The sequence below is a fragment of the Caloenas nicobarica genome, chromosome 2, assembly GCF_036013445.1.
Source record: "Caloenas nicobarica isolate bCalNic1 chromosome 2, bCalNic1.hap1, whole genome shotgun sequence".
Lineage (NCBI taxonomy): Eukaryota > Metazoa > Chordata > Aves > Columbiformes > Columbidae > Caloenas > Caloenas nicobarica.
This window is the reverse complement of record NC_088246.1, coordinates 7,505,153-7,527,985: the sequence shown is the minus strand read 5'-3', so window position 1 is coordinate 7,527,985 and position 22,833 is coordinate 7,505,153. Positions and strand designations below refer to the sequence as shown.

At 39.2% G+C, this 22,833-nt stretch overlaps 1 protein-coding gene across 6 annotated transcripts in view; it reads left to right on the top strand.

Moving 5' to 3' along the window:
- PRKAG2 (protein kinase AMP-activated non-catalytic subunit gamma 2) overlaps positions 1 to 22,833 on the top strand; it is a 230,634-nt gene that overhangs the window by 178,871 nt on the left and 28,930 nt on the right. For all 6 annotated transcript variants that reach the window (XM_065627202.1, XM_065627205.1, XM_065627204.1 and 3 more), the window contains one exon: positions 20,322 to 20,431. In XM_065627202.1, the coding sequence (XP_065483274.1) occupies positions 20,322 to 20,431 (110 nt within the window). The remainder of the gene's footprint in view (positions 1 to 20,321; positions 20,432 to 22,833) is intronic.

Below are 22,833 nucleotides of genomic sequence, written 5' to 3'. Positions count from 1 at the left end.
AATATTTAAGGAAAACTTTGAAAATAGTAGGCTGAGTCATTCTGCGAAAAGAAATATCTAAGCCGGTGTGCTAATAAGCCAGCTTCTTGGTTACTAGCAAGCTTTCTATAGTTGCGGGACTGGTGTGGAAAAGCAACACCTTTTATTTTAACCTTTCTGTGTGTGAGAAGAGGAAGTTCTTCACAATTGGATTCTTTAAGCTGCTTTTTTTTTCTTGAGTCCAGATAGAGTTTGAATTGCAATGAAATACTTGTGCCTTTGTGAATCCCGAACATGATTAAATTTGAATATTTGGTGCAAGGGATTTCTTGCTAACTTGTAGGGGTTTTTTTTCTCTGATTGCTTAACTATTTTTAGTTAGGCCTTCTTTTTATGCATATAGTTAGAAAGTTATCAACTTTTCTTTTTAGATAAAGCTTGTTACAGCTAAGTAAGAGATTCTGAAACTTGCTGAATCACTAATAGTTAAGCCATTTTAAAAGCTACTGTAAACATCTTAGAAATTTAGATATCTGAAAAGGACGTCTAGGTTAAAAAAAAAAACCACAAAATTTTGAAATGCCTTTATAATTTTAGCAGTGTAACATAGTATTATTTGGAGGCACTTGATTAGGCTGAATGTCTGCATGTGTCTTCTAAAACACTGCAATAAGATAACCTGAGTTCTTCAGAAAGTTTGAGATTTTTTTTTTTTTCACCTGGCTTTCAAGCTTCTGTTTCGCTTTGACTCTCAGTTCATTTAGCTTTAAAACCAAGGCTTTGGGTACTCAAGATGGGTGGGTGAGAGCAGTTCAGGGATCTGTCAGAAGATCATGCCTAATAGCAAACCTGCGACCAGTTTGAAGTAGTATGTGACTTTTGACTTTCAGACTTAATGAAAACCTATTTTTATGCCTAATTTTAAAGCCGAGCGGAAAGGATATAGAGCTGTATTCAGAAGGAAAGATATAAGTAAAATTAAGAGTGTGAATGTTGGACCAAAACTTAGTGCCCAGAATGCTTCTATATGAAGAGGCCTATGGAAGAAGAATCACGGAAAATTGAGATGCAGGTGGAAATGCAGCAGCGTAGTTTGAGTACGTGTTTTTTGACCTAAATTTTTGCACCAGTTGCTCTAGTTGTGTTTGTGCTGATATTGGAGGTGGGGGAGTAAAATGAGATCTGATGGTGTTCACTTTTTTTTTGTTGGATGACAGTAGTAAGTGCTCAGAAGTCAAGAAACTTCCTTGAAATCTTTGTTTCATAAAGTGGCTGTAGCCACACTGTAACTGATCTTTTGTAAAATTTAATGTCTGTCCACTGGTACCTAAAACTGTGAGTTAAATGAGAGATTTGAAACTTGTTTTGAAACTGCTTTTCTGACTGCCTCTACTTCTGCCCATTTCCTCTTACTAGCTTTCTGTATCCATCAACAGTTGCTAACTATCTTGTGTATCAAATTATGCTGCAGCTTTCTTGAAAGAGAGATCTTCATAAAAAAAGCTGAAAAATGGGTCTCAATGTGTGCACTGAATGCTATCCAGTATGCTGAAATGGATTTTTGTTTGTCACTCTCCTCACAGGTTACACAAGTGAGAATGTGAAAGCAGAGAAGGCATTCATTTAATTTGGATTGTAATTAAGAGGGTTAAATTGAAAAAATGGTACTAGAAAGATTTATAGTCTAAGTAGTACTGTAATGAAATATGCAGAGTCTAGCCTGATGATGTGATTTCTAAATAAATGGGTGCTGTCAGCTGAACAGCGTTTTTTCTATTATATGCATTATATACAAAGAATGTGTATAAACTATTTTGTACATAATTAGGGTGGACATGGTGTTATTATTGCAGAAAGAAGTGCTGGTCATCTTTTTGGTTTGAAATGTCTTTACCTCATATATCTGGCTGGATTCTCCAGTATCACTGCGACTTCTTATTGGTTGGTCGCTAGTTCTGACTAGCATTGGCTTAATAATACTGCTTTTGTGAAGTGTAAGGGCAAATCTTGGTGAGATGTTGTTAAACAGCATCAACTGTACTACTGCTGAGATAAGATGGACTATAGGCCGATTATGGACACAGAGGAGAAGGACTGGATAGGTCAGTGGATATTTGTTTTATTTAGGACTCCCTAGAAGATCTTTGTTCCCACAGCAATCAGAGCAGGAAGGTAAAATCTCTCACATGAGAAGCCCAAAGTCACTTTTTAACTGAAGGATGCTCTATTTAAAAACAAACAGAAAACTTGTTAGGGTAAAATATTCTGAACTCCTCCTGCTCACTGTTCCTTAGATTAGAATGACCTACCTATGTCACCTCAAAAAGTATGAAAGCTACCTGATGATGAGTGTGGAGTTTCTCACAGTAGCCTGAAGTAGGGTAGTGTTGAGAGATCTCTCTTGAATGTATAGGAATGATCAAAACCTGGTTATCTTTATACATACTCTGGGTTTGCTTGTTCAGCTCTAGTGTTTGTGCAATCATGTTTCTATATTAAGGTTGTTTTTACTTCTGATCAATGTCAAGAGTTGTTCTGGATTTTTATTTTATGAAGGTTACTAGGAGCTTGGAAAAGAGCAAGGAGAAATTATTTAGAAGATCTAATGGAAAAAGGGCTTTAGTTAACGATTTACACTTACTAGACTTGATTTGTTGAGCTGGAATTCCAGAAATGATCGTGTTCCCACAGCTACATGTGCTGTGAGAAGAGAAACTGGATTAGAGTAGCAAGTGAGTTGCAAACACATGCCTGTCAATTGTATTGATTTAATTGGTATAGTGTTAGCATGTTATTTTGGAAACTAGTTTTATTGCAATGTTGGCTCTCATCCACGTTAATCTCTTCCATTTGCTCAGTTTGGGCAATAAAGTAGTAGCTACTGAAAGCAGAAATTAACTACTTTTCTGTAATATCTGCTAACTCGGAGTATTTTCTACAGACAGTGTAAAGTTAATTGCAGGGTTCTCCTGTATCGGTGCTCAGTTCCTAGTCTGGAAAAGAATTCTGCAGAGTGCATGCAGCAATTGTAGCACCGGCATCATGGGACTGATGCACTCGCTCTTGAATGCTCTGCTTCTCTGGATCATTGCACAAAGCAGCATTTAGACAGTTATTTGATAAACAGTTTGCATTAGAGTGGAATCTCTCCTAGTAATGCTCTGGCCTTCATCTCACTCTTCCTGTAGCATCCATCTCTTCTGTCACATGCTTGTTTCTGGCTGTCTCCTGAAATAGGCTTTCACTAGTAATTGCGTCTTCTCTTAACTAATTGTTGTGTCTGGGGTCATTCTGTCCCTGCTCTGCAGATTTTCTTACTGTTTCTTATTAAAGTAGTTTCTTGCAGAGATCTTCCTGTCTGGCAGCCTCCCGCTGTCAACTGAATATCTGAATAAAGGTATGAAAACAGATGTCACATTTGGGCCAAAAACAGTTAAAACAAGCTTGTAATAAAATGCATGTTGATGTGCATACTAGACTTTGTTTAATTCTTAAGGCTGAAGGATCGAGTGCTCAGTTTAGGTGATGGTAAAGTTCAGGTGTTCTTTCGCAACAGTAATTAATTTCTTATAAACATTCATTATGTGATTGTTAAAGCTTATGCTCTCTGGAGTACAGAAACATCGTTTTGCCCACAAGGTGTGCTTTGAGATATCAGGATACGTGGTGATAGTGACAGAGGATGTTTTACATGAAGTTTTCCACAGCAGATTAGAATCCTAAATGGACATAGCAAGAAATTATTAAGCAGTGATGGTAATTGGTATTAATAGACTTCATATGGTTTTAGAGTTTGGGATTATTTTCTCTTCCTGCTTTAGAGTTACTTTGTAGTGTAATATAAGAGGCATAATAGCAGATTCTAATAAGTCTTATAACTTCTTAGTGCTTTTTGTCCTGTCCATCTGATCTGAAGTCATACTGAACAGTTGCATCTGAAACTATAGACGACTGCTTATTCCACTGAATTTACTCAGCTTATACTTCTGTCATTTTGAAAGAAAAAATATAGAGGGCATGATGGGCTGTGATGTACTTCCTGAAGTTGTTAAAGAATAATGTATTCGGAGTATTCAAATGTTCAGCTTTATTAGTTTATGCAAGAAGCGATGATCAAGTGCCCTGCTGTCCTAGGCAACCTCATGTCCTTTGTCTGCTAGTTTGCTATACAGTAACATCCTAGATTTTTTCTGGTTTTCTTCTTCTTCTGGAAATTTCCATCTTCAAAAGCCGAAAGATGAAAATTATGTATAAAATTACAGGTAATAGGAAGTATAAAACATGAGCAGTACAAAAGAAGCTGTTGGGAGTTTTGTTGTCTTAGGTGAAGGCTGCTCACATGATCCAGACGCAGGTCTTTACCTTGTGCAAGTCTTAGGAGGAGTGGCTGAGGGAACTGGGGCTGTTCAGCCTGGAGGAGGCTGGGGGGAGACCTTGCTGTCTGCAACTGCCTGAAAGGAGGTCAGAGCATGGAGGGGGCTGGTCTCTTCTCCCAAGTAACAAGTGATAGAATGAGACGAAATGGCCTCAAGTTGCGCCAGGAGAGGTTTAGATTGGATATTAGGAAAAAAATCTTCCTGGAAAGGATTGTCAGGCATTGGAACAGGCTGCCCAGGGCAGTAGTGGAGTCACCATCCCTGGAGGGGTTTAAAAGGCGTTTAGACAAGGTTCTCAGGGACGTGGTTTAATGCTAGAGTTAGGTTAGGTTATGGTTGGACTCAATCCTGAGGGTCTCTTCCAACCGAAATGATGCTATGATTCTAAGTATTGCGCGTGGTTCTACTTGTCAGCCCATTGTTCACTATCTCCAAGCAGCCCTAACTGTTTTCCTGCTCCTACATAAGATACAGCTCTCGTATTCTTAACGTGGTATTTAGTCTTAAAGTGAGGGAAGCCCTATTCTGTCTTGACTAGGAGATAACCAGTTTGTAGCAGCTAAAGCATGCGAAGTAGTAACCAGTCTTACTCAGGAAACAGAACTTACCAAACTGGGAAGTGATGTTTTAGTACAGCAAAAGATACAGCACTGTTGCGCAGGACATGCTCTAAAACTCTCTGCTTTGGGTCTTAGGGAATGCAGGAGCTTCTTGATGGAAAAGCTTTCATAAAATTTTAATGTGGGCAAAATTTTTTCCCTGGCTTGTTCTTGGAAACAGTGAAACCATTCTGGCTCAGACTTCCTAAAAGAAACTATGGAAGAAACGCTTACCATGGCAGTGAGTCCATGTAATTGCTTTGGCAAAGCTGCAAGCAACTGCAAGCAGTTTTTCAAAGAAGTGTTGAGGCTGATCCTGATCAGTACGAGAAAGACATGGACCTATTGGAAAGTGTCCAGAGGAGGCCACCAAGATGATCTGAGGGTTGGAACAGCTCTGCTGTGAGGACAGGCTGAGAGAGTTGGGGTTGTTCAGCCTGGAGAAGAGAAGCCTCCAGGGAGTCCTTATTGTGGCTTTCTTGTAATGAAAAGGGCCTGTAAGAAAGATGAGGACAGACTTTTTAGAAGGACGTGTTATGACAAGACAAGGGGTGATGGTTTTAAACTAAAAGAAGGGATATTCAGGCCAGACATGAGGAAGAAACTTTGTACAACGAAGGTGGTGAAACACTGGCCTAGGTTGCCCAGAGAGCTGATGGGTGCCCCATCCCTGGAGACATCCCAGGCCAGGCTGGACGGGGCTCTGAGCAACCTGATCTGGGTGAAGATGTCCCTGCTCATGGCAGGGGTGGCACTGGATGAGCTTTGGACGTCCCTTCCAACCCAAACTGTTCGTGATTCTGTGATTGTGTCCAGGTAGTGTTGCACCGGCATGATTTGCAAATATTATCTTCCAAATGAAAGCTGTTATTGGCCAGCAGCTATATGTGAGGAATATAAAGACAACTTGGTATTCTCCTACACTTGAAAGATATTACTGCTTCAGGTGTATGTATACGTGTTAGTATCTGGTGGCCAATGTGAAGTGCTATTTTACAATAATCTTTACTAGCCGCTCTTGGTAGCGCTGTCTTTGTTATCTGCATCAGTTGAGGTATAATGTCTACTCTGGTAGTAACTTCCATCCAGAACTTCCTTGTTCCAGAAGCTATTTGATTTGATAGTGGGCTGTCACAGTTAGTAAAAAACTGCTTGATATAAGGTTGAAGACTTTGGACAGCATAATCTCAAGTCCTAAGTGTCCTGAGATCCCCCTGTTTTAGAGGTATTAAGTGTACAGCATTGTGTGCTTGAGTAACGATAGACATGGAAGATGTGACAATATCAGTGTTGCCTTAGAGGTGACCACAAGATGCTGTTACTTGTCTGTGACTGCTTTGCTGAGCATTGGGGGGACTGAGTAGAGAGAGTCCTTTCCTCAAGAAACTTCCGAGGGGGTGGCCTGCAATATTCTATCTGATTGACCTCTCCAATGCCCTGAGTATACAGGGAGGACAGTTTAGATGAAACAGTATTACTGTCTTGGTAGTTTGATTACCTCAACTGTTAAATTTGGCGGTCGTGGTCCAGTCTGTGCTCTTGGAAAACTTAGTGCCTTGGGGCATGACTGAGCAGTAACTGAAGGTGACTTGGTTTAAGCTGAAGTAATGCCAATGTGACAAGAACGATAGCGGAATATTTGCATAAGTTGGCTCAATCTAGCTATTGCTAAACAATCATAAGAGATGTTTCTGCTTACTAATCGTCTGCAGCAGATGTGACTGTCCCTTAAATAGGACTTTCTGTAATGAGTATTGTTTTCAGTAACTTGAGGGTGGATGAGCGCAGGGCTTTGTCTGTGAAGCCTTTTTTTAAGTCAGGTCACTTGCATCAGTACGGCTTTTTGTTAGGAACTTGGACTTTGGGTAGCAGTTTAACTATCTGCAGTTACTTTATTGATTTGAACACTTTGAATTCCAGAACTTCCAACTGTACTAGCATTACATGGGTTTGCGAGGAAATAGCTAGGTCTGAAACACCTCAAGGAATGTAGCATTTCCAACATCAGTACAGGAGTTAATGGTACTGTTTGTCACAACAGTTCTTGCATCTTGAAACAAAATGTACCTCTCCATACTAAGACTGCTTTTGGATGCATATGCGGTGGGCTTTACTGTGGCTCTTCTATGAGTAGAGAAGACTGACAAAAGGGAAATCTGGGAGTTTAGGGGAAAATCCTTCTGTGGAAGAGTTGTACCAATGGCTAATATTAACATCTAGGCAAAGCAGTTTAATAAAAACACAAGCATAACTATGCTAGGGTTGAATTTGACTTTTGAGTGTCCAGCTTGGCATCTAGATGGAGCTTTGGAAACCTTAAATAATCCCGTCCTTCTAAGAGTGAACCACATCTAAGAGGTTTTCAAATGTGATGTGGATATCGTCCAGGTAGCTTTTGAATGCTACTTGAGTACATCTAACTTGGTTTTAGATTCTGTCCTCCTCTGCTGAAATTTATGTGGATTTTGCTGTTTTACACGAACCAGTTTGGTGGGGAATTTTATTGTTAGTTAAACTTTGCCAATTTTGACTGTGGCAGAAATTAAAGGGCACTCCTACATTTTGCGTAAAAACAGTTTTCATATGCTGCCGACCAGTGGTTTTATTTGTGGTGGTTTGTTTTTTTTTTTACCAGTGTCTTTTAATTTTTTTTTTTTTTACAATGTAATTCTGCTTTTCTCTATATTGTGAGTGTTTAGTTCTGACACTGGGCATTTTCAGAAACAGAATCAAACTTTCTTTTTTTCTACTGTTCCGTTACACTGTGGTATTCTTTTCTGCTGCTTAGTTTGAATTTCTACTGACACAAACACACAGAGGAAAGAGATATCTGAGGTGCTGGAGAAGAGAACTGGGATGAGCATAGAAAAGGGCCATTCATGAGACCAGGAATGTAGAACTTGTATTAAAGCAGGAAACTAAAAGGCTTTGCTCATTTAGCTTCATAAAGGAAAGCCAAGAAGGGATGTGATAACACTGTATGTATGAAAACATCCTGTAAAGGATGGGAATGGGGTAAACACCAAGGAGTCAAATTAACTGAAGGACAACACTGGCACAAGAACAAATGGACATAAACTCTTCTTGTATAAGCTTTGAAATAATATTCTAACTTCTGTCATAGTTTTACAGAAGTAAGTTTGTAGAACAGACTTCTAATGCTTAAAATCACTTCAGGATGGAGTAGGATCGCTCGGTGAAAGGGATTGTGTGGTTGCCTTTAATAGAAGACCCTGAATGCCATCGTGCAGAAGGTGAACGCTTTGCTCTGCTTTGCTCTCTCAAGCAGTTACATATATTTCTCCTGCTGTAGTCTTGCTTGAGCTCCTTGGTATTTTTTAGTTAGTTACTTTTTAAAAACAAACAAAACCGCAAACCCAGCAGTGCCTTGTATGGACATCATATGAGTTCAGAGGAAGATCAGCTTTGGGTGAAGTTGCAGTTTATCTGTGATATAGAGAATGGATCGACAGAAATTGTAAACTAGCTTCCAGTATCCAAATATACCGTATTGAATGTGTATTGGATCACACCTACTTTACCTGAGAAACTGCTAATTCTCTCTCTGTATAGTGTCAAGCTACACCTGCCATTAGGTAAATATCTTTAATAGTATATTGAAACAGAACACTTCATAATTTATTAAAGTGTGCATACAGATTCGTAAATTGTAAGAAGAAATAGCAGTAGTAGCTATTTAGAAAATGTTCGCATGCATAGGGAGGGAAGGTGAAGAAATGTGTAATGGGAGACTAGAGAGAAATGCAAATATAAATACTGAATTAATAAAAGCTTCAAGTTGAGATATTATAAGTAGTTGTTCAGGATTTGAGGACAACAGTTTTAGACCTGACAAAACTGCTTCTTCAACAGACATACTCCAAAGTCCTTAAGACTTAAGCCTAAAAACTTATTTTTCCTTTAAAGCATTATATAAATTATGCTTTGAGTTTGGATTGCTAGTCTTCAGTGGAAGGTCTCCTAAAGATTAGATACTTGCCCTGTTCAGGATATGACTGTGGTTTGTGAAGATGTTATGTACTCATCTTGAAAATGCTTGTCTGGTGAATAACACTTTGGTTAAGCTGCTTGTTTAAATTTGGTCTTGAACTAATTCCTAAAAGACTTAAATGGCCATCTCTTTTCCAAAGTGTGCCATCTTTGTATGTAATAGAACTTCCGTTTGAAATAACAGAAGTTCAAATTGTTTACCCATCTTCCAGTATAGATGCTAAGGATACAGGCTGGTTTATTCTTTCATTAGTTGCATACCTAAAACCTTCCTTGAATTCAACTCTCCAGCATATGGTTCCTGATATTAATATTCAGAGGCTTAATACTATTTTTAGTTTCTTGTGTTTCATGGCCTGTGTCTCGCAATCTTGAAGAGCATGCCTGCATTCCAGACAGGCGACATCTTAAATTAGATCTTTGTTTGGGATGCTTAAGGAAAAAATCATAGTGCTTGTTGTCAAGGGAAGATCTTTAACATGTTTTAGAAGAGTCTTCAGGTCAACTTATTCTTTATTGTGGTGAAAATCTTAGAAGCACTATTAGGTTGCAGGCTGAAGTTACTACCTTTATTCACAACACCGCAGTGGTGTAGCTTTCCTCAAAGTATAAATCTTTAACTTTGACTGAAAGTTGATTTAAGTGATAGTGGGCTGTTTCAAAAGTATGCAGTTGGACTTCTGATACTGTTTACCAGTTAGTCCCTAAACAAGGCAGATCTTGCTTGTAAACAAATAAGCTTCTGTGCCTGCCTGGACAAGAAACCTCAGTTACTATGGTTAGCTCTGGAATGAGAAGTTTTCTTAAGATGTTCATCACTTCTTGTCTGCCTGAAGTCTCACATAATCATTTGCTTATCCACATTGCCTGTGGAGAGCTACAATAAAAACTGTTAACTTCTCAGCCCATTTACCAGGACTTACTGACTCAAAAAAATGAGAAACAAAATTCAGTGCAGGATTTCGAAGTGTGCTACAAGTACAGGGAAGACTGAAAACACAATCTGAATCTTTCATTGTTTCAGGCAGCAACTTGTATTAGTTTTCTCTTGCAAGTCTTACCTACTACTGAAGTTTGAAGAATTGGAGATATTTGAGCCCTAAAACCAGCAAAGTGGCTCGTTTGAAGTATTCTCAGGAACTAACAGCCTTTTCTGTTCTTCAGTAAAGCAGGATGTACTTGTGCAGTTGCAGATACTTGTTAAGGAAGGAGATTGTACAGTGTCCTGAGGTTGCTTTGTTCTGTCTGACCAGCTTCTGGAATGCGTTAATAGCTCTCTAACAGCTGGGGTGGTGTGTTTTTTTTTTTTTTTTGCTTGGCTGTTATTTTGTTTAAGCAAACTGTGAGTTTCTTCCCTACTTCTGCTATAGCAGATCGAATTAGCAACAAGGTAGTTCTTTCTCAGTAGTAGTGTTATTTAGTCACTCCCCTGATTTGCACTTATCCAATTGAGTGTTCCTTTCTGGTTCTGATATTCTCTGAAATATCATGTTAACTCCAAACCACTTCTGAATTCAGGTTGAAGATATTGTGAGGTTTGAAGTCTTGCAACCATTTCTAACTCTTACTGCAAATGCTTTGAAGCATGTTCTCTTCCTGATTTGAAGATCACTGAGGAGAACGCTGAATAAAATGAAGCCCTGATCATCTGAGTCCCTCTTGCAATGTTTTCCCCATTGAAATATCAAGCTACTGCCAAAAGCTTTTCCAGAGTAACTAGTAGAAAACTAAAGATGTGATCAGGATGTCTTTTGTCACTGAAACCCCTTTTCTGTTCAGTGTTCCTTCAGTAGTTTCTGGACATGGTGAGCAATTTTAGCTTAATTCCTCAGAAATGAAAGTTTCAAACCAAACCTGCTTCGGCAGGGGGATTGGGCTAGATGATCTTTTGAGGTCCCTTCCAATCCCTAACATTCTGTGATTCTGAAATGTCAGTTCTGTGAAGTTTTGTGGAAGTGGGAAGAGAGTGTGCTTCTTGAAACCTCACCTGTGCAGAGGAACTGTAGCGGGAACTTGCATCCATTCTGCACTAGCTGATTCACATGAAATGGACCTGGCAAATGTTTCAACTTTGAGAAGAGTTTGAACTGGAGCTCCTGCCTCCTTAAAAACACACAGTTGTTATCCAGTCTTGCAAACCCACTGGAAAAAAAAAAAAAAAGACATCTTACTAGTTTTGCTGCAACTGGAATGGCTTGTTATGCAGCTGCCTTGTGGTGATTCTACCGTATTTTTTCCACATGTAGTGGTATCCAAGCTTGCTTTGAAATCGGTGTCTCAAATGTACTGTGATTTTTTTTTTCTTTCTTTTTAAATTTTTATTTTGTGTTCACTTTTTTTTTTTCATCCAGTTGATTGTTTTATCAGGAGTAAAAACTGGTTAGACTGAACTGTTCTTGACACAACCATATTGGCTTTCTTTGCTTTTGGTGAGCTTCGTTTGTAGGCGCTTACAAATACACTGGTTTTAATAACTTGCTTCGGTACGTACCTAAGAATTCTGACTGATTTTTAATTTCTTTGGCTCTTTTTTTGACTGTTACATTATCTTCTCCTTCATGAACTTGCAGAGCTCAGGAATGGTGGTTTTCAACAAGAGTGACTCCTGTTTACACATGTAATAACTTGCTGCCTCTGCATCAAGCAACTCCTTGTGACAAGGGGAGAAAACATCTTAATTACGTTAATGATCTAAAGTGACTGAAGAGTTACACAAGCTCTAGAATGAAGATGCACTAAAGTGTGTGCAAAAAGGGTGTAAATGCAAGCAATCCTGAATGTTGGGTTAAAAAGTGTCTTAAGTAATTATGAACATATTATAGTTATTGAACTGAAATGTTTTAAGATGTGTTATGGTTTCTTATAGCTTGTCACTATTATTAGAAACGATTAACTTTTTCCCGAAGACTTGGGCAATGAGACAGTGTGCACTTATCCCTCTATACATTGTTGTTTACCTGTTAGTGTACCTACTCTCCCCTTTTTCTTTGTGCACGTCTAGACCCTCTTCCTATTTGTAGGATGAATTACAGTGAGCAGGGTAGAGCGAGCTTAAGCTTTCTAATGTTATGTCTGTGTGCTCACGTTTCTTTTTAGAATCCTATTTAGCATGGTATGTATTCCTGCTGTAGTATGTAATTGAACTAATCTTGGATCACTGAAGAAGCTTATGATACTGATCTCTAGGTACACTTCCTATCACTTATTTGTATCAGGTTATCATATCTGTAAACTTACTATGATCTTTCTTTAGCTGCCAGCTTGTGCGTTCCTCTAGATCGGGGTGGGAAATGTTCAATCTGCAACAACCATATCATATAGCCTGTGGCTGCATGAATAATGCTAATGTGTAATTTTAATGTGTGGTCTGCCAGGATATTTTAAAGCTCTTTGCAGCTTCTGGAAAGAGGAAGGAAAAAAAAAAAAAACCACAACTTGTTTCTGTCACTACATCCTCTCTTTTTGGTTCTTTGCATTTGAAATCCCTTCAGCTTGTGACGAAATAGTCAACTCCTATTGCTGTCATCATATTACTTCCTATGTATTAGACTTTAAATCTGTCTGGGATTTTTTTCCCTTCTAAAATTGGAAGTAGTCCTTTGCTAGCCTTGGTTGCCATCTCTGCAACAAAGTTGTGCTGAGCACATTCGAAAAACTTATTTATGATTTATCTCCTGCCACTTAGAGTGGGAATCCTTGTAACCGTCTCTTCCCGCTTTTTTCATCTTTTTTTTACTGTTTAGACTTATCCTATGACTAATTACACGGGTACTTATTTTGGTGGGATTTTTTTTTCTGAGAAAAATTTCCCCTTGAATAAACAGACATCAAATGATACAGTACAACATCACTTCTTTTTTTTCTGTGCTTGCCCTTCTTAAACTATGTTAGTATTCTTCTCCTCCCAAGTCTGACACTGATTCAGCTTATGGTGTCTTTTTTCTGTCCAGTGTGTTTGGTGTTCTTGGCACTTTAGCAGACAGCTCAGCAGACTGAAAAGTCGTGCCCTCTTACTGCATTATTCTGTTCCTTGTGCTTCTCTCCCAGCCCCTCCATTCTCATGCTTTTCACAGGATATACCATGTACATTTTAATTAGTCTGTGTATCATTCAAGCCTATCTAAAAATCTAACAAATTAGTCATATTTCTCTTGTAGAAGGCAGCTTGAAATAAAGCTGTTGCTCATGATCACAGCAACACAGTGTACACAGCCTAGTAATGGATTCCTTTTCAGAATCTGTTCCTGTCTGTGCCTTAGCAGAGAAATGTTGTTAAAATCCTACCTTAACATTTGATTCCGGGAATGCTGTTCTTGAAACCCCACTTCTTCATTCAGATTTCCCTATTTCCCCTGGAATTTTCAGGGGCTGTTGGTGAGCTTGTAGGAATAGTTTGTGGTTCTTAGTGTCGCTGTTGCTCTTGGACTGGATTAACTATATCCATTCTGCATGTTTTTTCAGATCTAGCAGAGGTGTTATGTTTTATGACTTCCACTAGAACTTCCATCTCCTGCGTTGTGAAGGCTGTGGGAGAGCTTATCAAGGATATTAAGGAACTCATTCAGTAAGTTCAGGCTGGGGGCAAACAGAAACTTTATAGCCAGTTTTGGTGACAACTTTCAGATAAAAATGCAAGCAGAAGAACAATTTACAAGGTTAATGACATCTTTTAGCTATTGTGTACTCTGCCAAGCGTTATCTATAACGGGAGGGAGGGTAACTCATGCTGGCTTATTTAAGTGATTAGTCACCCTGGTGTCTTCTGGCAGCATTTGACATAGCTAAGCTGATCTCATGGCTGGCTGCCACTGCAAGGATGGTGTCCTTGTGCTGTACAGCTTGTGGTCTAAGGAAAGGGCAGGAATAATCTGTTTACCACATGGCTAGATATAGGAGCTGATAGACCTAAAACTGGCACTATCAGGAAGCCGATAATTTATCACAAATTCAACTTTTCCAGCCAACTTGTGGGACAGTTTTGTATAAATGCAGTAGCAATTTGAGGGAATGGAACCACAGAGGCAGCGCAGAGAGATCGGTGGCTGCTGCTACTGTGCTGTGCTGCTGGGCCTGCTGTGGAGCCGCAGCTTTAGACCTGGCCTTTGGAAAGGGGGTTACTCTGGATTTGCCGACAAAGAAGTGCTGGCTAGGGATGTGAAAAAATTCTCTTTTAAATTGCAGCTTAAGCCAAATGTACATGAACAACTCTCCAATTCCCGTTTTCACTGTGATGATATGTGTTGAAGTTGTTTTATTTCTATGTTAACAAGAGACTTAATTATTTTACCTGATTAAGTGATATGAGAAAAGACTGTAGAGTGCTTTTGTTGGTGTAACACCTCTTTTAGTAGAGTTTATCAGTATAATTATACCAATAAGCTTCACCTAATGTATTGCTGTTTGATAAGTTCTGTAGTAAACACTGGGATGAAAAATATATTTCGTCTCTAACTGTAACATTTTAATTCTCTAGTGTCTGAAATGTGATATTCAACATGTTGTTTTACTTTTTAAAAATAGGAGTGTGACTTGGAATGTGTGCAGTAACTAAAAAAAAAGCTTTTTCCAGTAACTAGGTTATTTAGTACTCGTGAGAATATCGCAAAAGCACATTTCTACTCTCTTTCCCCTTACTTTTATCCGCCACCTGAAGCGACTGAGGGGAGATGGTTATGTTAAGAGCACTCGGGCTGAAGAGCCTGGTGTTGGATGCTGCGAGCGCTCAGTTCTGCTGCTGTTCAGATAACTCTCAGCTTTTAAAGTTGCACAGTTTCCCAGACTGATTGTGGTTAAAAATCAGGGAGGATGATGGAATTATTGTCTATGTATGTGGTTTCTGTCTTCCTTTAAGTTGTTCACCTGGCTTGACAGTTTGCTGAGTATATCTTTTACATACTGGCATCGGCTGTTTTTTCCCTGCTTTTTAAAGAGCTCTTCAAATTTGGCAGTTAACTTCATAGTAAACTTAGAAATGTCAGTTATGCAAACAGTTATTTAGGTCCATAAGAAGGGTTCTTTGTGTTCTTCAAATGTTTGAGAGTTACTAGAGCTACTGGATCTCAACCCAACCATGAGGAGCAGGGGTGCTGTAGGGAGCCGCAGTGACATGATTGTGGTCTGTGGTGGAATTAACTCTTTAAAGCAGATGAGATAAAATAGTCTCTGTGGAACCTTATGTCCTCCTTTCAAACACTCCTGGAACCACAGACTAAACTTGAAATGTGACTGGATTACCAGTACAGAAATACAAGAAGCATAATATAGCTATAATATAAAATATAATAGGAAAGGTCATGATTTTGCGTTGTGTGGTCCAGGATCTTGCTGGGCCAGCCCAGTATGAATATAGCACAGAAATACAGCCTGTAATTTGCAGTAAAAACTTTTGAGGAACCTCTATAGGTTTTAATGTTGCAGTATTTGGAAGCTTTTCAATATGTATGCACCCTACGTGTTGCTGCATGTTTCTGTTCTCCCTATACAGGTACTACTTTTTTTTTTTTTTCCTCCTATTTTCTTTTGAAGGCTTTGAAGTTCTGAGGTGAAAGCTACAGTAGCAAAGCACTTTGCATGGTGGCAAAGGTGTGACTGGAACTGAGGGTATCTGTTCCGTAGATCTCTGAGGAGGTGGATTCAGTAATGCTGTGGAAGTTTCCCTTTCATTTATGAGAGCGTTCAGATGATAGTTTTACCTTAGAGCTCTCTAAATAGACAGTTATACCTGGTACGAAATCCCACCGTAAACTGAGTCAGTATTGCTGAGTAGTTAATCTGTAAAAACAACCAACAACCAAAACCAAACCAAAAAACTGTGATGTTTTTGTAAATAATGTTTACTGACAGAAATAAAAAGTTAAAACATAATACTGCAGTGGAGGGTAAAAGGAAAGGATTAAAAATCATTTGGTCTTAAGTTCATAAAATTGGAGAATACAGTGGCAGAAATACAAATAGATTGATCTTCCACTCTAAAGGATCCCTACCTGTAGGAATAAATAAAATGCTGGTGCAGAGAGAGGCTTCACTCTGTAAAGGACCGTATGACGAGCCTCTCAACTTCAGATGTTAAACTGTCAGAAAATCTTGTAACCTTTCAGGTGACTTCGCTTTGTGCTCTTACAAAATGCAGAAACCAGCACTGGAGATCCAGATTTTTTTGCCTTCACCTATGACTTGGGGAGAAGGGGCACACATGGAGAATGTCCACTTGCAAAATAACTTTCAGATAAATCTTCAAGAAATAAGCTCTCATGAGTTAACATCTACATGGAAATATACATTCACCCACTTATTAGTGGACTCTTCTCATCCCCTAATCCTGCTGTAGATTAAGATGCCTCCTGCTGGGAATCTGCTCTGTCTGTGAAGCAACTGCCTTCCAGATCATGAGCTGTAGAAAGCTGAGGCTTGGCTGGAGGCGCCATCTGAAGTCTTGATCTGAGACCTAAGCCAAAGTCCAGCAAACGTATTCCACAAAGCTTATCCGCAACTGCCTTTGCCATGCCAGGACGATTGTAAGCATTAGTGCTGTCCCACCTTCCCGTTCCTTGCAAGAGGTGTTGCAGAATCAGTATGAGAAAGGCATCCATCGGGCATCTGACGGAGGGAGAAGGAATGTCAAGGGCAGACAGTGCTTAACACTGTTGCAACTCCAGTCCAGCTTCCAAGGGGGAGGAGGACTTGCTGAGAAATCTGTCATCTAAAATGTTGGGCTGTAGCATGTAGTCCTCCTCTGTAGCCCATCAGTGTGACACAACTTGCGACATCTTAAGCAGTAAATTAGTGTAACTTGGGCTTCTGCAAATGAGGCTTCTTATGCAAATCTAATTTCGGATGCCTCAGTCACTTCCTCAAGCAGGAGCCAAGATTTTATGTCACCTCTTGTTCATGTAGTACACCATTGTCATATCAACACCTGAATGTTACTGACTTCATGGTGAAAGGATGGCCAATATATATTCATAGCTCCTGCATCTGGGGTGGATGATCTCCTACGCAGATCAGAGATGACATGCAAAGACTGAGATTTTTAAGTCAAGCTGAAAGGCGTCTGTTCTTGTCCATCTGAAGGGAGTACTGCTCTGCAGGGACTGCATAAGACTGCAGAAGCTTAATAGTAGCCAGAAAGGATGAGCATTTATCAGAAGAACAAGGAAGACTGGAACTAGGAAATAAGTAGGTAATAAAGTAGAAATATTCTATTGGAGATTAGGGTGTTTATATTTGATTATTTGTATTTGCAGCACAGTGGTGGTTGAATACAAACAAAAGCAGTAAGTTTGTCCTCTGGAAGGTGAGAGGAGCTGTAAAGGAGACCTGTGCACGTGTGCTGTGCAGGAAAGGCAGGTGTGAGTGCACCCTTGAGATGTGCTAAGCCTTCAGCTTGAGACCTTTTCTTCTTTGTGCAGCTGTATGTACATAGTGCATATACAATACCTGTGCAAAGAATTAGGCTGCAACATCTGTTTAGTAATCCCAAGTAGCTGAAGGTGTTAGAAGGTCTTAAGTATCCTTTCCAACAGACGCTTGGTGAAGTCATGTAGGACATATGAGTTAAATCAGTGCTACTTATGTTTTGCATGTTTCGTTAGTAACTAATAAAGCAGTGCATTATACTTATTTATAGTATAAGGATTTTCTGTAGAAATAAACCTCAGTTCCAGCTGGACAATTGGGTCCTTGTTCAGATCCTGCTAGAGTTTCCTAGCTATTCATATGGATGTTAAACAGTGCTCCCAGATAACTCTCTCATGCTTCTGAATAACTAATTATAACTTTGCAGTGTCAGTTTGGGGAGCAGTTGCTTTGTGGTGCCTTCTCCAAGCTGGAAGGCAATGCAGGGCGGGGTAGCACCTCACCAGTACCAGGCACCCTAAGTGGGTGACAATTGTTGTGGTCCAGTTGAAATTGTGTTTGGAGTGGGAGTGCATGGTAATGCCTTGCTTGATTAAATCTGGCGACAGGTCCTGCTTCATAGTTACTGCCCTTACTATCGTGATACGTTAAATTTGCATAATTGTTGGTAAGATGGTGAGACTGTATTGAGCAATGATGTGCTCTGCTAAAAGTGTAAATTTCTTTCAGCTAAAAATAGTTCGTGGTTTTGCATTTTGTGACCTATCTGAGGTGTTCCTATGCTTGTTTCTACCTGTAGCTACTTAATTGTACATAAAATTACATTGTTAAGGCTACAAACTCAATAGGAAGTACAGATTCAGAATTAGAATAGTAACTTCCCTGGGTACATATGCTTGTAGTAGTTCCTGGGTACTTGGTGAAGGTTTTGCAGAACCTCTTTGAGTCAGCGTGGGGAATAGACCTGGTCTGCTGATGATTCGGAACTGTTGGACCATTGTCTTGCTGCAGCAATTGGGATGTATCTAATGAAAGAGGCAGGGGACCAAAATTGGAAGAAATTCGCTACGTCCTATTCTGTAGGCTGATCGTTGCAGTTTTTTGTAGTGCTGGGGAAGGACAAGCCAGTGCAGTGTCTCTCTAGCGGTTACTGGTTGTGGTAGCAGCCCATCTTATTTCCTGACATTTCAAGTGTGGTTCTCACTGCGTACTGTCCCATGGAAAAAGTTGAGATAGAAGAAATAAGGATTCCAATGCTGCATAGGGGGACCGCATTTATGGCTGTGGAAACAACCTTAATTTCTTAAAGATCGGAGTTCTTGGTATGTGATCTAAATGTTTTTACAATATTGTTCTTAATGCTTAGTGTCTTGTCCCCTCCCTGCTTCTCGTTTGTGTCTTTAAAAAGCAACAAAAAAACTCCCAAAAAAACCAACTAAAAGACCCCGACAACTTGCTATCTTGCAGAGTCATTAAATTCATTTTGTACAGGCAGTAGCTGCTTATGCTATTGCAGAAGTTAAGGATAAGATGTTAGAATATTATGGAGTTACATAAAGGTTCCTCTGTCCCAAACTACCCTTTTTAACCACTTCTACACATGCCCTTGACAAGTCAGTACCAGTTCCCCTTTGGGATCATCTCATAAAGGTTGTTCCTCACCAGCATTTTCCAAGTCTGTCTGCTAGTCCTTCCTCTATCAATTTGCTCACGTTTTCCTTATGTCTTATCAATTTTTCCTAGCTCCTGCTATTTTCACTTCTGGTCCTGACCTTTATAGAAACATAAATCAAATAAATTTTTTTTTTTTTTGTTCTGCTTTCTCCCAGTCGAACTCTTTCTTCTGTATTCCTATGGAACTTCTATTTCATCTTGCTGTGTTTTGGTGGGGAAAAAGCTTTTTTTTTTTAAAAAAAAAAAGAGACTTGTTTAGTATGTAGAAGAAACTCTCTGTGTCCTAGAGTAGCCACTTGCAGGGGAGGTCCAGGTTGATTCTGTAGAGTTGGACTAAAGAAGCCGTGCTGAGCCACTCTGTGGAAGTGACAAATAATTTGTCAAGTGCCAGATGATTGATTTTTGAGTTTTTTAGCTTCCTAATATGAAGTTCTTCAATGATCAATAGGTATTTCAAGGTTGGTTTTTTTTTTTCTTGTTTTCTTTTCTCTCCACTCTTAAAAAGTTTAACATATGACCAAGTTTCTGTGCGTTATTGCAGGGTTTGAAGCGTGCAAATCTGATGGAGGGGTTAACCTTGACTGAGTTCTAGTACCTGCTGTGAAGAATGGAGGGCCAGAATGCTTTAAAAATGCTTAAAAAAAAATCTAACATACCTGAGCAGATCTAAAGAATGTATACATTTGCATGTAAACGCTGACAAATGCAAAGTAAATTTAAGTTAATATGGGCTGGATTACACGTCCTTGCTACAGACACATCACACTAAAACCATTCTGGCCAAGTGGGTCCTGTTTTTATAAATGAAGCGTTGGATTTGTGATGCTGTATGTGAAGTAGCCTAAAGAGAATGGAAGTGATGACATAACTTGCCCGCTGCCTCTTTAGAGAATACAAAATTACTATATGAAAAGAGATGAGAGGAATACTAATCTAAGGAGCTTGAGTTAGTTAAGCCTGACACTGCTTAAGTTTCAAACTGTACATAACTAGAGTTCAGATGCATATTCCAATAGGTTGCTGTTAGAAAAACAAGATTAAAAAACAAAACCAAAACGAAAAACAAAACAAAACCACCAAAAAAACCCCTCTTCAGTATGGAAGTCCTTTCTCATCAAGGAAGAACTATATTCTATTTAATTTGAAAGGAAAGATGAGTCTGAAATTCAGAGTGCAAAATTATGACTGTCTGTCCAGATCTGAAAGTGTGAATTTGAGTTTTGCTTTAGGGTTGGCTTTCTGCAGTGGTGTTCAGTTGATTTGGCATGTTTTTTACTTTTTTTTTTAAGGTTACTTAAATAAAACAACATAATGTTTTTACTTACAGCACTTGAAGAATCGGAAAGTGACATTTATGTGCGATTCATGAGGTCACACAAGTGTTATGACATTGTTCCAACAAGCTCTAAGCTTGTTGTTTTCGACACTACGCTACAAGTGAGTATTCTCCTTTCAGTCTGCCTTTGCTTGTGGTTCATTTTTTTTTTTAAATGGGTGTTTCCTGATTGTTAAATGAAATTTGATCTCTTGAAAAGAAATTCTCCCATTAAGCTGTGCTTTGACTGTACAAAACCATGTTGTTTCATCTGTATATTGATGTTGTACTAGAGGAGGAGCTGGGGAAAGACTTCCTAGCAGAACAGAAAGAGAGGATATAATTTGTTTTGCAGTTGGAATCACTATCTAAAAAAATTTCAGATGAGCCCAAACTTATTGGCTTCTTCATGGCTATCAGAATTTACAAAAAAAATGTTTAATGTAATGATCCCTATGCAATAGCTAAGGAGTATCCAGGTGTTTCGAGCCTGTTTCTGCTATGTTGGTAGGACAATTTAGGACTAAAATGGATGGCTTAATTATGCAAATTATTACATTCTCCAGAAAATTTTTCAGTTTCTCATTTTACTTTTAATCAGTAAATCATCTACTAGACTCTTGGCTCTGTCTGAAGAGTTTGTTTGCCAAAAGAAGGCATTAGCTGCCTGCTATAGAAACAGACTAATCTGTTCTGCAGTGCGGTACAAAGCTGTGGGTTTCTTTTTGTTTCCTGGATTTTGCAAATGGTGTTTTTCGGCTTGCTTTGGGTTTTGTTTGTTTCAATGTGTTTTTCCTTTTCAAGATGCTCCAATTCTAGTTTAACTAAGCCCATTAAGTAATTTTGGTCTGCAATGTACTGCTCAATTAGATTTCAGCTTTCCACAGCCAGAGGCAACCATGTAATAGATACTTAGTCCCAAAATGTTCACTGAACCATCTTGCGTATCAGATAATTATATATAATGCTAGAGTGCTATGATCTGAAAAGTGGAAAACCTACATTGCACAACAAGGCAAAGTAATGGGAGGGATCAAGAGAACTGCACACGTATTAGTCTATTTGTACAAGGACCAGCAGCAGCCTTCTTGAGTTCTGGAGTACAAAAACACCAGTATTATGTTAAAACCTGAGCAGGGCTGTGGTTAAGACTCTGACTGTGTGCCAAAGGGCCTCCTGCTGCCAACTGATCTGGTAGCCAAGAAGGCAATGCTGAACATAAGTTAGTTACCCATGTCTCATCTCAGATTATTTCCTCTATTACCCAGAAAGCCGGACTTCTACTGGAAATTTCTTATCCTTAAGCACCTTGGTGTCAAAGGAACAGTCACTTTTTATTTCCCTAGGGTTCTTCCTTGTGCTTTACTGGACACTGGATTTTGTAGTGAAAAGTCACCCGATCTGTGATTAGAGATGAAAAAAGCCTGTAGTCTTAAAGGAAGAGCTTTCAAGCACACAGGCATCAGTCCTTCGAGAGTTGAAATGTTCACGTTATTGGTTTTCTTTGTGTATTCCACTTCTTGACTGTTTTGATGCAGTCTTTCAACTGCATCTGCTCTTGAATTTCACCATTCCCATGGACTGTGATTGTGCAAGCACTGTAAGCGCTAATGAAGAGTCTCTTATGTTGAAATATAATGAATATTTCACTCTACTGTTTTGCCACATTCCTTTTCAGAGATTTCTTTCTCTGTCTCTGTTTGCTTCTTTGGGAGGTTGGTTATGTTGACTTTTCACTATCTCAGAGGGAAAAAGTTCTGCATTTTTTTTCTTTCTTCTGCCCAAAAGAATAGCTGTCAACTCTAAACTAAAGAATCCAGACTCCTTTGACCTGAAAGGTCAAATTTGGGGTGGTAGTTTTTACTGTCACTCTTTCAGCTCTTCTCAAAGGCTGAGCTTCCTTATGATTCCAGGGGATATTTATTCTCATACTGAGATAACCTGTTGAGAGTTGGTACCTGCAGCTTGTTGGTGTGACCCACTACCTGTTGAGTTCTCAGCTGTCAGTGGTCACCTGGGTCAAAGGCTTGAGCTTGGTTACTGTTGCCATTGGAAAGATCAATTTTTTTTATTCTGTGAACAAATTAATTTTGGGGCCATTGGGGCAGGTCACCTATTCCTTTGATTCTCCAGATTTCTTGGTGAATTACATGAAATCATGCCAGATGCCAGCTTTCGTTAGTGGAGTTGTGTTGAGATACTATTAACGTAAAGAAGTTAGTGTCATTTCCAGTTTGTGAGCCAGTGTGAGGTAATACTTGGAGAAGCAGAGTGTGAGTGAATGAACCTCGTGAATTCTCGCTGGGTAACTTAATGGTGATGAAAAAGCTTTCACCAGTGTTGCACCAAAAATCCCTGTCATACTTGGGATCCCTGATGATCATCATGGATTTCAACTGGAGAATAACAAGGTATGGCTTGGTCTAGGATCATGGGGTCATATTCTCAGTCTGCTTCTTCAGGTATTTGAAAGCACTGGTGGTAGAAGGGGAGTCTAGTTATTCATTCTGACTCTATCTACTAT